Genomic DNA, 18,289 nt, shown 5'->3' on the forward strand with positions numbered 1-18,289 from the left:
AGACGGAGTTTCGCTCTTGTAGCCTGGGCTGGAGTGCAATGGCGCGATCTCGGCTCACTGCAGCCTCCGCCTCCCGGGTTCCAGCGATTTTCCTTCCTCAGCCTCCCGAGTAGCTGGGATTACAGGCGTCTGCCACCATGCCCGGCTTATGTTTGTATTTTTAATTGAGACGGGGTTTCGCCATGTTGGCCAGGCTGGTCTCGAACTCCTGATCTCAGGTAATCCGCCCGCCTCGGCCTCCCAAAGTGCTGGGATTACAGAGGTGGGCCACCGCACACGACCACACATTTCACTTTTATTCGGATCGATCAGTAAACACTTTCGTAAACCCTCACATTCTCCTGACCACTATCTAGGGTCGCTGCCAGCTCGCCCGTTCTCAGGAGGCGGGGCCTGCGTGCCTACGCACAGCGAGGACGTTGACGTCTTCGCGCACCGTTCCGCGGCACCGCCCACCGGCTTGAATCCCGGCGCCTCAGAGGAGTATGAGGCGGGCGCCAACTGCCTGGGCCGCGGGGCTGGAGGCAGCGCGGGAGCGGGACGTTGAGGGACCGGCCTAGCGTGGGGCTCCGGCCTTGCGTCTTCCGACCAAATAGCCGCTCCTGAGCCCGGTGCGCGGCTGCCGCCACCGCCTGGCCGTGGGTGCCGGAGCGGCCGGGCGGCGACCCAGGGTTCCTGGGTGGGCGCGGGCGGCGTCTTCGCGGCGGGCATCCCCCGAGGCCGCCCTCGGGCCATGATCGACTCAGTGAAGCTGCGCCGCGACAGTGCGGCGGACTTCTTCTCGCACTACGAGTACCTGTGCGCGCTGCAGGACTCCGTGCCGCTGCCCGCCGTGCGCGCCTGTCTCCGGGAGGGCGTGCTGGACTTCAACGCCGACCGCCTCCGCGGGGTGGACTGGGCGCCTCTGCTGAGCACTCTCAAGATTAATAAAGACCTACCCTTGATCTCCATCAAGAGCTTCTTCCAGCCTTGGCTGGGGGACACAGGTTTGTAGTTCCTGCCTCCAGGGCCCCTCTGTCGGTGCGGTGAAGTGGGTTTTTAGGTGGATGGTGTCCATTGCTGGGGTGTGTGTGCAATAGACGGGGTGTGCTGCCTGGAAACTCACCAACTAGGTGAGTGGCTTAAGGTCTCTAGGGCTTCAGTGTGCTCATCTGTAACATGGGCTTAATAACGAGACCCAGGTTATGTGCGCCTTTGCAAGGATTCCCTGCCCTGCTGATGCCTGCAGAGCTCTTAGCACAATTTGGGACGTCATTAAACATTTGACAGATGTTACCTATTTTATTGAATGACTTTAATTTGCCAGATATAGAACTAAGCAGGTAGGAAATTAATATATGTCAGCTTTTGTCTTCATTCGCTTTTTTTTTTTTTTTTTTTTTTGAGACACAGTTTCACTCTGTCGCCCAGGCTGGATCCAGTGCAGTGGCGGGATGTCGACTCACTACCACCTCCGCCTCTTGGGTTCAAGTGATTCTCCTGCCTCAGCCTCCCGAGTAGCTGGGAGTACAGGCCCGCACCATCACACCCGGCTAATTTTTGTATTTTTAGTAGAGACGGGGTTTCAGCATGTTAGCCAGGCTGGTCTCGAACTCCTGACCTCAGGCGATCCGCCCGCCTCGGCCTCCCAAAGTGCTGGGATTACAGGCGTGAGTCACCGCTCTCGGCCTGTCTTCATTTTTTTAAGGTGTATATAAGAAGTTTGTAAAGTGCTTTACAAATAGAAGCCATTTGTAAATGTATGGTGGTATAATTAGGGATCCAGACTCTCTGATTATTCGGAAAATATGTTAGGTCAACCAGGATATATGACAAAATGCTGTTATTCCTTTGAGCACTTAGCATTTTGTGCATAATGGAGGCAGCTTCCTATAGAGGCTAGCTAGGTAACAGGAGGGAACAGTTTGCGAAAGTTTTGAAATTAGGAGAGAGTATGGCGAGCTGAGGTACAGGACTAGAGTTTAGGGTTTGAAAAAGAGCAGAGAGAGTTGAGGCTGGAAAGCTTGTGGCGGCGAAACAGGGAGGGTCTTTGTTTGTCCTGTCATGGGTTATCCTGAAGGTTTTGGGAAGCCGCTGTACGATGATGAGAGGGAATTTCTAGAGGAGCTCACTCTAACCTCCATGTGGAAGGCAAATTAAAATTGGAAGGATGGTGAATTGTTGTAATCTAATGGCCCAAATTAAGGTATAGAGAAGAAGGGCTGGGGCTGGGCACTGTGGCTCATGCCTGTAATCCCAGCACTTTGGGAGGCCAAGGCGTGTGGATCACCTGAGGTCAGGAGTTCGAGACCACCCGGACCAACACGATGAAATCCCATCTGTACTTTAAAAAAAAAAAAAAAAAATTAGCCGGGCTTGGTGGCTGGCGCCTGTAATCCCAGCTACTTGGGAGGCTGAGGCAGGAGAATCGCTTGAACCCAGAAGGTGGAGGTTGCAGTGAGCAGAGATTGCACCATTGCCCTCCAGCCTGGGCAACAAGAGCAAAACTCTGTATCCGGAAAAAAAAAAAAAAAAGAGAAGGGTTGGATTTCAGACATCTAAGAGAATGGATGGGGCCTGGTGACCAGTTAGAAGAGGAGGGCAGTAAGTGTGGGTGACAGTTTACAGCAGCATCTTTCCATGACACACAGCTTAGTTGAATGAGATTGGGAATGGGAAGAGGATCTCAATTTGTCTTTAATGTTTTAAGAAGCGTCTGTGGGGCATCCAAATGTGTCTGCTAGGCAGATCTGGACCCAAGATTTAGGCTTTGTGGGAGGACAGGTATTTGAAGGCATGGGAGGGACCTAGATTATTCACAAAGAAGATCCAGCTAATTGTAGGTCTGAAAGGTGTTTTTAAGTGGATATGGACGTGAATATGTTTATAAGCCGAGAGAAAGAGGGAGGGTGTGTGATCTGGGAGAGGAAATGATTGTTGATTTATTTAAAAACAACCTGACCACTTGTGTGCTCGGCTCTTTTCTAGGCTCTGGAGTTAGCACCATCTCTTCTGCAAGGACAGTTCAACACATCTGCTTCTGAAAATAAGTCACATTATTCTCTATATCTCATTCAGCTGCAGGAACTGTTCTGTACCTCTGAATGGACTTTACTTAACCAAAATAATAACAGGAACCAAGTGAGGTGCAGTGGCTCACACTGTTAATCCTAACACTTTGGGAGGCCAGGAGTTTGTCACTGGCCTGGGCAACATAGTGAGACCCCTGTCTCTACAAAAAGTAAAAGATATTAGCTGGGCTTGGTGGATCTCTTGAGCCTGGGAGGTTGAGGCTGCAGTGAGCCATGATTTTGCCACTGTACTCCAGTGTGGGTAACAGAGTGAGACCCTGTCCATGACCCTCCCCCCACAAAAAATAAACAAAACAGGAGCCAAAAGAAATTAAAGATGGGAGGGACCTCAGAGTCAACGCTAGCCTACTAGATCTTGCCTAATACTTTGCCCTGAATGTAAGAAAAAGGTATTACAGATCATTCTTGTCAAGATAGTCTTCACTGAACCTTCTTTATCTCTTGCATCCAGTGGGTCTAGGTTGTAGATTTTAACTCCTACATATTGCTTGTCCATCCTTAATTACATTTTGCTTGGACTATTGCAGAAGCTCCTAGCTAGTTTTGCTGCCCCTGAGCTTGGTTTTTCTCAGTTCATCTGCCTACTTTGGTTCAAGTGATCTTTCTAAAAGGAAAAGACATGCTTAAAGTGGCATGCCCACACAGGACTAGTGTGTATTGGTTGCTTGTGTTCTGCACAGAGGCATTGAAATCCCAACTGTGTTCTGTTAAGCCTCCTGGGGTTGGTCTTGAGGAAAGGGAGCTTTTTCCCATGTCCTTTATCTCTTTGGTCCTCCAGCAGTGAGGTACATTTTTCTGACCTGCTAGGGGTATCCTTAATGTGTCAGTGGTAGCCCTGGTCCTCATCACCTGTGAGGTAAAAGTCAACTCTTGCAGGCTTGCTTCTCCCTGCCTCTCTGTAAATTTCTGACTCTACCTGCTACAGCTCTGGGCTTTAGTCAGATCCACCTGCAGTTTTCCAGTGCCCGGCAGGTGTCAGGGTTAGATGACTTTGCTCTTGCTGTTTCCTCTGGTTAATGCATCACCCACTCTGATCACATGTTGTTGTTCTCATCTTTCTAGATTCAGCTTCAGGATTATCTTGAAGCCATCCTTTCAGTGCAACTTCTTTGCTTCCATGAGAACCTCTATGTACGTAGTTTGATATATCTCATGTGGCTTGAGTTTACATGTGTCTGTCCTTAAGAGGACTTTAAGGACATGGCTCATTTCTATGTCTTAGCACAGAGCAAATGTTTTTGAATGATACATTGTATGATTGAAGTCACTAACTTTCCTTTATCTTTGTTTTAGGTTCTGACGTAAATAAATTTTGCAGAAGTCGTGTTCCTGCGATAAGATACAAAGATGTGACCTTCCAGTTGTGTAAAGCTCTTAAAGGCTGTTTAAGTATATCAAGTGTGCTAAAGAACCTGGAGCTAAATGGACTAATTCTGAGAGAGAGGGATTTAACTATTTTAGCAAAGGTAAGCTTTGTCTCATTTGGCCTGTAGACATTTGATAGTTGCTTTTGGAGGAAAAAAAACCTCAATAACATTTTTAACTTTTCCCCCTCATTAAAGGGATTGAATAAATCGACTTCTTTGGTGCACCTGTCTCTTGCAAATTGTCCAATTGGAGATGGAGGTTTAGAAAGTGAGTTTAAATTTAATTTAACTCTTGTCCGGTCAGGTCGGTTTCATGTTTCCCTACATGCCATGTTAATTCTCGTCTGTACCTTTATCTTACTACTGCCTCGTGTGCTTGTTCAAACCTTGGTCCAGTCTCAAGTCTACCATGAAAGCTTGGCATGCTGAATATAATCTAAACTAACTTTACTTAAGTTTGTGTTAAACCACAGACCACACAGATATATACCATCTGGTATTCTCTGTTTTTTTGTGTTTGTTCATATTTTAGAGTTTTTCTTCAAGAAATATTTATGGGAAGGAAATAGCAAGATGTAAAGAGGCCAGGTGCGGTGGCTCACGCCTGTAATCCCAGCACTTTGGGAGGCCGAGGCAGGTGGATCACGAGGTCAGGAGATCGAGACCATCCTGGCTAACATGGTGAAACCCTATCTCTACTAAAAAAATACAAAAAAAATTAGCCGGGCGTGGTGGCAGGCGCCTGTAGTCCCAGCCACTCGGGAGGCTGAGGCAGGAGAATGGCATGAACCCAGGAGGCAGAGGTTGCAGTGAGCCGAGATTGCACCACTGCACTGGGCATTGGGTGAGATTGCACCACTCAGCCTGGGCGATAGAGCAAGACTCCGTCTAAAAAGAAAAAGTAAAGAGAAAAATCATCATTATTTTAAATAATTAAAACGTGTACAATCAATTTTAATGTGCTGTGGTATGTTCCAAAATAGGAAATATAGGCAAAGTGCTGTATGGGAGCATATAAAAGGCTGGCAGACTCGGGGAAGGGGATGGGGTGTTGGAAATAATCACAGAAGGTGACCGTTGGTTGGGATCTTGAAGTCTTGACCTGTGTTCATTGTATGAAATAGTGGTCTGGAGGGGTAAGGAAGCCTGCATTTCAATTTGAGGGAGCAGAGGGTTTAAAGGCCTCTGTCTTCTATTTTTCTAGTACATTAGGTGCTCTAGTGTAGCACCCAATGAAATTCTGGGTTTATAGTTGACACTGAATTGTTGGTTGATAACAGATTGAGGTTTGCTGTTGGAAATGAAAATAGAAAGAGTTTTATGTTTTTTATGTTTTTCTTTCAGATGTCTCAAAAAGTATGTAGAACTGTACTGTGGTCGGGAGTAAGGTTGCAATATTCAGTCTATTCAATTTTGGCATCTAAATAGAATTGAGCTATTGCAATAAACTGGAGTAACACTTTGTTACTGACATATTTCAGAATGGACCAATCAGTTGCCTAGGTAGATTGTAGATTGTGATTTTAAGAATACAACTATAAAATAGAAAAGATAGAAGAAGAACAAATAAATCAAGATTGACTAGGTTGTATAGACTCTTCGTCTTATTGTATATGGTTTTTTTTTCCATTTTAGTTATTTGTCAAGGTATAAAGAGCTCTATCACTCTTAAGACAGTCAACTTCACAGGATGTAATCTGACATGGCAGGGAGCAGATCACATGGCCAAGATCTTAAAGGTAACTTTATGTTCCAACTTTCATGAAAATGTGTTATATGGTTGCCACACATTAATATTTTGCTACAAGACAGCAGTTATTTTTGTCTTTTGATACATACAGGGATTGCAGTTTTAGTTTTGTTTAAAGAATATGACCAATTTTCAGCCTGGAGTTCTACCATTTAGTAAAAGTAGTATGCTTAATCTTAGAAATAGGAGATCTAAAACATAATAATTATGTTTTTCTGTAAATATGGTTTGTAAAACAATAATTTTAAAGGTGCCTTAACAACTTTATAGTGGTTATTACTACTGTATTTAGGAAAAAATTACATAATACTGTGACATGAAGCCTTTTTAGTAATTTGATGGTATAGACCAGGGGTAGTCAAACTATGGCCTGTGGACCAAATCTAGCCTATCATCTGTTTTTGTAAATAAAGTTTTGAAACATAGTCATGCACATTTGTTGACATATTAACTATTGCTACACCCTACACTAGGAGAGTTGAGTCGCTGCAAAAGAAACTATATGACCCACAGAGCTGAAAATGTTTACTTTGGGGCCTCTACAGCATAAGCCCACTCTCCCTGGGATAGATAATGGTTACACATGTGGATTCTGAAGCCAGATGGCCTAGGTTAAAACCCGAGCTGTCTCGCATTTAATAACTTGTGACCATGGGCAAATTGCTTAACCTCTCTGTGCCTCACTTTTCTTATCCGTAAAATATGTATAGTAAGAAAACCTGTGTCTATCATTCTTAGGATTTAATGACCTAATGTATATAAAATAGTGCCTGGCTATCTAAGTGTTTGCTGTTATTTCCTCTTATTGCTTTTATACAGTTATTATGAATAGCAAATGACACAATTTTCATTTGACAGAGTCATAGGAGCTTTGAATCTTCTGTTGTTTTAGAATGTAATAAGATTTTTTTTCTCTTAAAATCAGTGTTCCCTGTTACCAAAATTTACTTTATGGATATAGAGAAGTGATTATGTCTTTAAGATAATACCTGTGGTTAAAACTCAAACCACCAATTTCCTAAGGCATATCAACCTTGCTTTGTATATTCTAGGCCTCTAAATTTGGTGTGCATAAGAAATATGTGAGATCCCTTGGGTTAGGAGAAGAAAATATTAACCTCTATATTTTTATATCATTTAAAAAAATCTGTTGTTTCTGTTTGGTTTGTAATATACATAAAATATGCATGTAGAACTTCCTGTATATAGTTTATTAATAAATAACATATATGTGTAATATTTACTTGTGGGATGTCCAGTCAAGTGTTTAGAGACCACTAGAGGACAGAATGATATAGTTTAGAGGCTCAGCAATGATAGAATTTAGAACCAATACCTTCACTTGGCGTGTAAAGAAAATAAAATTCTTAGAAGTTAACTAAGTTTTGGGAGGCCGAGACCATCCTGGCTAACCCGGTGAAACCCTGTCTCTACTAAAAAATACAAAAAACTAGCCGGGCGGGGTGGCGGATGCCTGTAGTCCCAGCTACTTGGGAGGCTGAGGCAGGAGAATGGCGTGAACCCGGGAGGCGGAGCTTGCAGTGAGCTGAGATCCGGTCACTGCACTCCAGCCCGGGCGACAGAGCGAGACCCCGTCTCAAAGAAAAAAAAAAGAAAAAAAAAAAGAAGTTAACTAAGTTGTCAGTTTACATAAAGTAATCAGTAACAGGTCATTAGTGGTTAGGGTCACACAGCTAGTCAGTGGCAGACTAGGATCTGGGTCACTGGACTCCTTACTCAAAATCTACTATTTAATCAGTCTCTCAGATTAACCTACCTGGCATATGTACCTGGTGTGTGTGTAAAGCTCTGATGTAATCAGCTGTACTTGGTTCCTTTTAGTGTTCCTATCTCTTTATTCAAGTGTATTAATTTCATCTTATTAAATCTTTAAAGTATCAGACCATGAGAAGGCATGAAGAAACCTGGGCTGAGAGTCTTCGCTATAGGAGACCTGATCTTGACTGTATGGCTGGCTTAAGACGTATCACATTGAATTGCAACACACTCATTGGTGACCTAGGTGCTAGTTCTTTTGCAGACTCTCTCAGTGAGGATTTATGGCTGAGAGGTAAGTTAAATGAACTTGTAAGATGGAAAATATTGAATTTTTGATATTAAATATGCTTCACTCTTGGCACAGTAATGTTGTCCTAAGGTTTTTTAAAAAGCCTCTTTTTTTCTCATAGGTTTTATTTTGCTTTTAAGCCTTTATGAAAGTTACATATATTCTTCATAGAAGATACCAAGTAACAAAAAAATAATACTACGTATAATCTTAATGCTTAGAGATAAACTGTTCATTTTGAAGTATACACTTTCAGTATTGTTTTTTCCTGCACATATATTTGTGTGCTTTGAGTTACAAGAACAGAACTATAGTGCACTTAACATTTTGTAACCCTGCTTTTTTTATTTAATGATGTATCATGTAGTAGTCTATTACATTGAGGCACAATAGTTTAATTTCCTGTTATTTGATATTTGGACAGTTTATGCTTTTCCCCTATTATAAACAACTCTGTAGTAAACTCCTTATGTATACATCTCTGTGTCCATTGAAGTTACTTTTGTTTTTTGGAGACAGGGTCTTTCTCTGTTGCCCAGGCTGGAGTGCAGTGGCGTAATCATACCACACTGTAGCCTTAAACTCCTGGCTCAAGTATCCTCCCACTTGACCCTCCTGAGTAACTGGGACTACAGGTGCATACCACCATGCCAGGCTAATTTTTGTATTTTTGTGGAGACATAGTCTTGCTGTGTTGCCCAGGCTGGTCTCAAACTCCTGGGCTCAAGCAGTTCTCTCGCCTTGGCCTCCCAAAAGTACTGGATTTCAGGCACAAGCCACTGTGCCCAGCCTGAAGTTACTTCTGTAGGATAAATTACTAAAGTTGAGTAACTCAGTGTAATGTATTTCTTAAAGACTTTTGATACATGTCACCAAATTGCCTTCCAGAAATGCTGTGCCATATTATAGTCTCATAAATGCTGGATTGTGTCTATTTTAAAACCTTAAACTTTACAGAAATGAGAACTCCCTGCTTTTTCTTTTTTAATGCAAATGGGATTGCTCTGTGAATTTTTATCACTTTTTTCACTCAGTATAGCATATCTTAAATCAATAAGTTTACATTTACCATATCATTTTTAGTGCCTCTTCAGAGTTCCATTATGTTAATATGCCATAGTACACTTAGCTTATTCATTCCTATTAGATATATAAGCTATTTCCAATTTATCATTGTTGTAAACAGTACTTTAATACGTGTCCTTGTCCGTGTCTCTTATTATTTCCTTCTGGTAAATTCTTAGAAGGAGAGTTGCTGTGTTAAAAGAATCTGCACATTTTAAGGGTTTTTAAAAAATGTGACCTTCACCAATCTGATAGAAGCATGATCACATTTAATTGTTTTAGTTTATATTCATTTGATTTACTAGTGAGATTTACTGGCTATTTTTATTAATTTGGCTAGTTGGATAATTGCATCCTATGCTCATTCTTCTGCAGCAAGAGTTTGTAAAGGTTGTACCATATTCTATCAGATCCATATATCTGACTTATTTCTGTGTGTCTTGTGGTGTCTTAATTAGGGCTTCATAGAATATTCTATGATACTCCGTTATAGAAGCATATAACAATTATATTCTGGGTGACTTAAAGACAAGGCATTCATTTCTCACAGTTCTGGAGGCTGGGAAGCCCAAGATCCAGATGCCAGTAGATAGGTGTCAGGTGAGGGCATTCTCCCTAGCTTATGGAAGGCTTTTGTATCCTCAAATGGTGGTGAGAGAGAGCTCTAGTCTCTTTTTTTCTTCTTATAAGGACATTAATCCCATGATGAGGGCTCCACTCTCAAGACCTCAACTAAACCTAAGTACCTCTCAAAGGCCCTACTTCCTAATACTACTACCCTGTTGGGGGTTAGGGTTTCAATATGCATTTTTGGGGAATACAGACATGTAGTCCATAACATGAGGTTTTGAAAGACTTCAGTTATTTTAATGTAGTGGTACACACGGTGCTTTTGCTCTGATGTAATATTTTTTTATACCTGTACTTTTGTGATAATCCTTTTGGGTTTAAATGAGGAGATTGTTCAGCCTCAGTGTTACTAGTATTCATGAGCATTTGTTTAGTTCTTTGACCTTTTACGTGAGGGAGAGTTTGTGACCATCATTTTTTCCTGATAGGTTTTTAGTATATAATCTCTATTCACACATTCTTTGCATTCATTATTTCTATCCCCTTAGAGTTCTTTCTTTGTCATTTTTATTCTAAAACTAACAGTTCCTACATTTTTCTGTTTGCTTTTCCCTTTTTTAGTGTCATTTTTTGAGAGTCACTTGGAGTTTGAATTTGAATTTGATGATGAATCTAGTGCAATTTCTGAGCTCCACCCAGTTTTTGCCTATGAGGTTTACACTGTCACTAGCATTCTTATTAATTATGAACAGATATTCATCCTGTGATGTTTTATATAGAGTTATTTTTCAACTCTGTAATCGTAAAATATGTTGGGTAATTTATTGGTACTAAAGGGAAGGTAATCATGGCACATCTAAGAAGAGGGTTTCTTTTTTGTATTGTGTGTGTGCATGTGGTTTTCTATTTTTTATTTTTTCAATACCCGAGATTGAAAACTGGCCGTGAGTAGTCTTGGGCAGGAGTCTTCCAGGCATGATTAAGTGGGAGTTGTCTGTATGTTAAATCTGTATAGAATTGTCTGGGAGAGGTGGCTCTTGCCTGTAATCTCAGCACTTTGGGAGGCTGAGGTGGGTGGATCACGAGATCAGGAGATCGAGACCATCCTGGCTAACATGGTGAAACCCTGTTTCTACTAAAAATACAAAAAAATCAGCCGTGCGTGGTGGTGGGCACCTATAGTCCCAGCTACTCGAGAGGCTGAGGCAGGAGAATGGCGTGAATGCGGGAGGCGGAGCTTGCAGTGAGCTGAGATAGCACCACTGCACTCCAGCCTGGGCAACAGAGCGAGACTCCATCTCAAAAAAAAAAAAAATCTGTATAGAATTAGCAAGTGACCTTTTGTCTTTTATTGAAAGCTCTTGACCTGCAACAGTGCGGCCTCACCAATGAAGGAGCGAAGGCTTTGCTAGAGGCCCTTGAAACCAATACAACTCTGGTCGTTCTGGATATAAGAAAAAATCCACTCATTGGTATGTCACTACAATATTTTTTACTGACTAACAAATAGCAAAACAAAAATAATTTCTCATGTATTGACAGTTTCGAAAACATAATGTGTTTGCTTTCCTAATCTTACTCTTTTCTAATCTTGCACTTATGTTTTTAGTAGATAATTTACTGATGAAAAGAGTTATACTTATATTGCTCTTGGCTGCTACTCTGAATAGAAGTGAACCTAGATAATAAATCTGCTTCCACCAAGTGCATTATTTTCTTCCTGTAGAACTTCTGAATTCTTGGAAATAGTATTTCATTCATTTGTTGATTTGACAAGTAATTTTTGAATACTTCTATCTTCTAGATACTGGTTTAGGCACTAAACATGTAGCAGTAAACCAGCCAGACAAAGTCTTGGTCTCCTAGAGCTTACATTCTAGTGGGCGAGTTATATCAGAACTCAGATAGGTAATGTAATTTAGACAGTAGGAAGTGCAAAAATACCTTAAGGTAAGAAGACAAATGGGGACAGGTGGGACTATATTAGATAGGTTTGTTAGGAGACAGCTTCACTAAAAAAGTGACATTTGAGCAGAGACCTGATTAGGAGAGGAACAAGCCATGAAAGATGCAGATAAAGTACATTCCAGTGATGAGGAAGCAGTGAATATGTAGGTACATAGGTGGCAGGGTGGATGGAGTATTTAAGGAAAAGCAAGAAGGCCAACATGGTGGGAGCACTGAGTGAGGAAGAGCCTGATATGCTACGAAGTCAGACAACTAGCCAGGGGCCTGAACTTGTAAGGTTTGAAGGTCACGGTAAGAACTTAGATAATTCTAAATGAGCTGAAAACCATGGGAGGATTTTTGAGCTGGTAAGGGTTATATTCCAAGTAGTAATTCAATCAGATGACTTAGTGTGGAGAGTAGACTTGTAGGGGGCTATAAAAGGGAAAGAGGGAGACCAGTTAGGAGACTCACACTGATCCAAGTTAGAGATGGCTGTGGCTTCGCTTAGGGTGGAAGATTGGAGGTGGTAAAAAGTGGTTGAAGCAGGGTGTAGCTAACAAGACTTGTGGGGTATAAAGGAAATAATAATTTTGTTTTCAAGTCCTAGATGATTTTGCATACAACTGGGTGGTACTGTTTATAGAGAAAAGGAGGCTGTGGAGAAGAGCAGCTTTGGGGGTGCATCATGACTTTGATTTGTGTATATTTGGTGCCTTTTAGGCATCTAAGTATCTGGACAGTGTCTAGGCTTTTGATTTCCTATTCAGAGGTATCTAAAGCTATTGTAGTTCCAAAGTGTTTACATTTGATCTTTGCTGCTGCCAGAATACTAGCCATAGGGACAATATGCATGTTGGCATACTTCATTTTGTTTTTGAGGAAGAAGTTAGAATAATCAAAGGGGGAAAAGATATATAATTACATTATATGGAATTCATATTTAATTTCATGGGAAAAGCAATAATTAGTTGGCTTTTGTTTTTAAATGGGAATAGCCACTCATTGGGAAACAATTACTATAATTTCAATTGTTATTTTACTTTAGATCATTCTATGATGAAAGCAGTTATCAAAAAAGTTCTTCAGAATGGAAGCAGTGCTAAATCAGAGGTATATCATGTTTTATTTCTCTAGAAATAATTCTTATTTAATTGCTTTTCTTCTGGGATCTCACTATATTGCCCAATCTGGCCTCAAACTCCTGAGCTCAAGCGATCTTCCCCCTTCCCAGCTTCCTGGGTAGCTAGGATTCTAGGTATATACCACTGTACCCAGCTTTTGTCTGTTTTAATAAAATGAAACTATTAAGGCACTTTGCTGCCATCTTAAATTTACAGTCAAATCAAATGTCTTTTCTGTTTTTGTAAATACCATACGATTCTTTAATTTTGGGTCCCAGAACTGCTGATTGCAAACCTTTTATTAACTTAGAATATCTTAACAATTTCCATTTAAGATCTAACCCTCATAAATGATCTGTAACTGAAATGTAGTGTTTATTCTCTCTCTTTTAGTACCAGTGGATAACTTCTCCATCAGTGAAGGAACCATCCAAAACTGCTAAACAGAAAAAGAGAACTATAATTCTAGGAAGTGGTCACAAAGGAAAAGCTACTATTAGAATTGGTAACCTTTTCGGTCTTGGCTTTTTAATGCTACTAGTGTTCTAGTGTGTTAAAATTAAAATCTCTTCTCATTTATGATATTGACGGTAACAACCAATTTTGACTCTGTGCATATTATGAGGACTATAATTATTCTGATTATGAGAATTTATGGAATGTAGAAATAGTAAATGAATCATTAGGAAAGGGATGCTAGTGCTTCCATTTAAAAAAATTACCCTTATTTGTTTTTCATACAATATTCATGATTTTGGGTGTGTTTTCTGATTGATGATTACTTCTGATACTTTGCAGTTGAAATTTGGGATGCACTTTGATGACAGTTTTAGCAGCAGTGCTTTTGTATGATTTTGTTGTTGTTGTTAATGAAGAATTATCCTTTCATACTACAGAAAACAAAATCTCTTCCCAGTTCCCTTTTTTCCCCTTGTTTCCTCCTCCTTCCTTGCAAATTCTTACCCAAAGTTGTTGAATCAGGTAGCACCTTGCTTCTTTCAATGATGAAAAAACCTTAAAATGTATGTAATCCTTATAAAACAATACTGCAGGTAAGTTTATTACCCAGAGATGGAACATTTTAGACAAACATTCCGTAAATGTTTGCTATTTATAGTTTATTTAATCTACCAAATAACAGTTTAGAATTTTGAAATTGTCTATAATTTTGTGACCAAGAGTAATGAAAAAAACTTTATAAACTCTTTATCAACTAATGGCATAAATTCACATTCTTCTGAATATATAAATTTGGTATAATCTAGTTCTACTGATATTTTCATATTGTTTTTAAAGAGTCTTTAACTTTTATTTTCTAGAACACATTATCTTTAGTCATAAGTAGCCTTTTTTTACTGATAAGAATGAGTGACAGTGGAATAAGTTAAGCCAAATCTAATATGAAAGTGACCTTTTCTTGTAAGTAACTTTGAATTTTGAAACAGTAAAACCATGAAGACTAATACAGCGGAAAGAAAATAATTTTTTTATGTTTATAATCTGCCAGTTTCCCAGAAAAAGGTTTGTGGTGACTTTAGTTACATACCCTGTACATTAAGATCACCAAACAATTAATACCAGATAATCTTTTATTTGGATGCTACTTGAAATTTTTAAAAGATAATCACTTGGCAGTATCACTGAACTGGATGCTTAAAAATGGCTAAGATATAAAACAATTTAACATAAAATATAAAACATTGGAAATGCTGTAATTTTAGTAGCTAGTGGTATATAATTGGACATCATTGAATGAGAACTAAAAAATCTTTTTTCTTAGCGTGATTAAAGAAATTGGAAATGTGACTGAAGTTTACAAGCTCACTGAGCTATTTTAAGAGTAACTTTATTTCTTGGGCTTTTTTTGTATTTGCCTCAGTTATTTGGAGACACAGAGGTAAGCCAAATCAGTGTCTGGCTATATATTTAATAGGTGTCAGTGAGTATAGGGGTTATATAATTTATGTAAATTATGTTACATTCATATTGCAATTACATGTGCAGACAGAAGATAGGAAACTTCCACTATAATTTTTTTCATCATCTAACAAGATAAGTAAATTAGTTTGGTTTTAACTAAAATTTCTGTTTGTGGCCAGGCACGGTGGCTCACGCCTGTAATCCCAGCACTTTAGGAGGCCGAGGCGGGTGGATTGCCTAAACTCAGGAGTTGGAGACCAGCCTGGGCAACTTTACTAAAATACAAAAAATTAGCTGAGTGTGGCGGTGTGCATCTGTAATCCCAGCTTCTCGGGAGACTGAGGCAGAAGAATTGCTTGAACCTGGGAGGTGGAGGTTGCAGTGAGCCAAGATTGTGCCACTGCACTCCAACCTGGGCGACAGAGTGAGACTCCTCCAAAAAAAAAAAAATTATATTTGCATTACTTTCTACACACACCACAAACAATACACAGGAAATTTTTTGGGGATAATTATATTAATAACAGCACACAATGAACTGAGCTCCTATATATTTTAAGAGGTATATAAATTTGTCCAGAGAAATGGCACAACATGATGTGGTGATTATCAATAAGCTACACTATGGGAAATATTTGTCCTGTATTACCACATACACGTTCTTGTAGATGCTGTCCTAAAGCTGCTAAAGTAGATCTTACATAGTAAAATAGATTGGAAGGATAAATATAACCATTTTAATAAACTTGTATTATTTGTTCTCAGCGATATCAGAAACATATATTTAAATATGAATTTTAATATATAATTTGTTTTAAATAAAATATTAATAGGTCTAGCTTTTGCTACCAAATGTTTCATAAAAAGATACTTGACTCTTTAATACTGAAATGTTGGATAAGACTTTATGCTTCGTTCTTTTATCCAATAGGTTTCATGTGTTTCTTTTGTATTCTATAAAAGCAAATGAACACTGAAGGTGGACAGACATACAGGCAGCAACATTGACTCACCTACTACCCAGCTACCTTCAGTCTTACAACTTGGATGGTTTTTACATTATAAAATTAGTCCAGCTACCTTCACTCTTACAACTTGGATAATTTTTCCATGATAAAATTAATCTCAAATTGAAATTTTGGTCCAATTCAGAAGGTTCTGTTTGGTAGGAGTCATGGGTATATCTATGTTCTGTCCTTGAGATTCAGGAATGCCAAAAATATTCTGAGATTTAATAACTTAATATTTCTGCATAATGCATAATGAAATGTATCACATATAATCTTTCATTCTTTGGGTTACATGTTTTATTTACTTTTTCATGCTCTGCATGTCTCGTATATTGAAGTTATATTTTAGTTAAAGTGATAACTTGTTACTCTAGACAACTTACATTTTTATATTTTTATATATTTATTATATTTTTTACTTATATTTAAATATATTAAAAATGTATTTGTTCTTATATTTATTAGTGGCCTATGTAAAAAGATATTTACAAATTGATCCTGATTTAATGGCCTTGGTGTCATTGTCAGGTGCCCATTGGTATTCTTTTAAGAGTATACACATGTGCTAATTAATCTGTAGACCTTTAGTGCATCTTGATTCTTTCTTTTTAACACTTTCTCAAGTAGGATTGGCTACAAAGAAACCTGTAAGTAGTGGCAGAAAACACTCCCTTGGTAAAGAATATTATGCGCCCGCACCTCTACCACCTGGTGTGTCTGGTTTCTTGCCATGGCGTACTGCAGAACGTGCAAAAAGGCACAGGTAGGGTATTTTTATTTCCTATCTTTTAGGATAAAATGGGATTCAAAATTCTTTATTTTGGAGCTTCTATTATGTGAGAGTTCTCTGTTTATGTCTATAGGGTAAAAATGACTCATGTGGCTTCTGCCTCATGAATCCTTTAAGGAAGAAAAACAAAAAATAATCTTAAGTAGGGTTTCAAGTTATTAAGTGTCACAGCAAGCTATATCCTTGTGGGAGTCCAGAGGAAACTGAAATTATCTCCAGTTGTGCAGGTGAGGAAGGGTTTCATTTAAAGCATATGCAGTTAAAACAAGTCCTATAGGACAGAAATGGGAATTTGGATATTTAAGATTGGGGAAAGGGCATTATAAAGCATAGGAGAGTGTTGATTAGACTTAATCTAACTCAGCCAACTGGCCTAACTCATTTTAGTGAATCATATTTAGTGAATCAAACCAGATATAACTAGTTTTAGCCAGTTACCTAGGGGTAGCTATTCATAGTAATTTTGTCAGAAGAATGTTTTAAAATGTTGTACTATAATTTTATGCTTAATAAATGAATTAGATTACTATAAATTATTTTCAAATGACTTTTAGTATTCAAGAAATTGGAGATTAACAATTGCTTAAGAAGACAAAGAGACTTGATTTTAAATAGGACTGGAAATGGGTGCTATGTGAAATATCTGTTCAGTTGCTCAGGTTAAATTGAATATGTATAATCTTTATTAGGCAACTGATGACTATACTTATTTCACAACTGGTAATGTGAATTTTTATTGCATAAACTGTAGTGCTGAGGCCCTGGTCTTTACAGTTTCATTTAATAACTGCAGTTTCATGTCTTCTTGAGATACTTACTAATTTCAAGTCCCATCTTGGTCACAAGGAGTTGTGAATTAGAGAACAATTAATATCACCAGTTAAAGAAGTTAAATTGGAAATCTGAACCATCCTAAACATAAGAACTACATGCATCTTCAGAGACTTATCCCAAAGCCATTCTGCTAAATTGTTCAATTTTCTCCATAGCAGAGTTTTCCAGGCCCTTATCTGGAGGTGATTTATTTCTATGCACAGTTATGTATGGATAGTCTACATAATACTAGCAAGTGTTATTTCCTAGTGTTAACTGGTGGTGTATTTACATCAAAATATAACTTAATTTATCAATATCTCTTTAGGGGTTTCCCATTAATCAAAACACGTGATATATATAATCAGTTGCAGGTACGTAGTTACCGTGTTTATAATATATAGGGGGTTGGAATGGGAAGGGTGAAAGATCATTCTCTGTGCTCTTTAAACTAAATAGAATTTTACAAAAACATTTCCCTCCCTGAAGTAAATTCATTTAAAATTTTCTGGGTTCTCCCAGTGCCACAGTATAATCTTGTGGATATGTCACACAATGGAGGCCTTGTGGTTTCATCTGTGTAGACAGGAAGTCATTTCTCTGGGTCTGCAAATTAGCTATTGTCCCCAGTGAAACAAATTTGACCACCATTTCTCACCCGGCACATGGAGTTGTCATAGTCAACAATGTCCTTAAGTTTAAAAGAAATGTTTTTTCGGGACACATATTTTATATATATATATATATAAAAATAAATTATATGTATATATAAACATATAAATTATATATATAAA

At 38.9% G+C, this 18,289-nt stretch overlaps 1 protein-coding gene across 9 annotated transcripts in view; it reads left to right on the forward strand.

The window, feature by feature from the left end:
- Window positions 1-449: 449 nt before the first annotated feature.
- Window positions 450-18,289, forward strand: part of CEP78 (centrosomal protein 78) — a 55,934-nt gene continuing 38,094 nt past the window's right edge. For 6 of the 9 annotated variants that reach the window (XR_001889330.1, XM_017892759.1, XM_017892761.1 and 3 more), the window contains exons 1-10: window positions 450-986; window positions 4,365-4,537; window positions 4,634-4,706; window positions 6,074-6,177; window positions 8,085-8,259; window positions 11,250-11,363; window positions 12,887-12,951; window positions 13,356-13,467; window positions 16,517-16,655; window positions 17,824-17,869. Coding sequence is in view for 8 of the 9 variants with exons in the window: in XM_017892759.1 (XP_017748248.1) it covers window positions 734-986; window positions 4,365-4,537; window positions 4,634-4,706; window positions 6,074-6,177; window positions 8,085-8,259; window positions 11,250-11,363; window positions 12,887-12,951; window positions 13,356-13,467; window positions 16,517-16,655; window positions 17,824-17,869 (1,254 nt within the window). In the remaining variant the exon portion in view is untranslated. The remainder of the gene's footprint in view (window positions 987-4,364; window positions 4,538-4,633; window positions 4,707-6,073; window positions 6,178-8,084; window positions 8,260-11,249; window positions 11,364-12,886; window positions 12,952-13,355; window positions 13,468-16,516; window positions 16,656-17,823; window positions 17,870-18,289) is intronic. The other 3 variants (XM_017892754.1, XM_017892756.1, XM_017892757.1) reach the window with 2 other exon arrangements.

Source organism: Rhinopithecus bieti, unplaced genomic scaffold, assembly GCF_001698545.2.
Source record: "Rhinopithecus bieti isolate Rb0 unplaced genomic scaffold, ASM169854v2 scaffold_19708, whole genome shotgun sequence".
Lineage (NCBI taxonomy): Eukaryota > Metazoa > Chordata > Mammalia > Primates > Cercopithecidae > Rhinopithecus > Rhinopithecus bieti.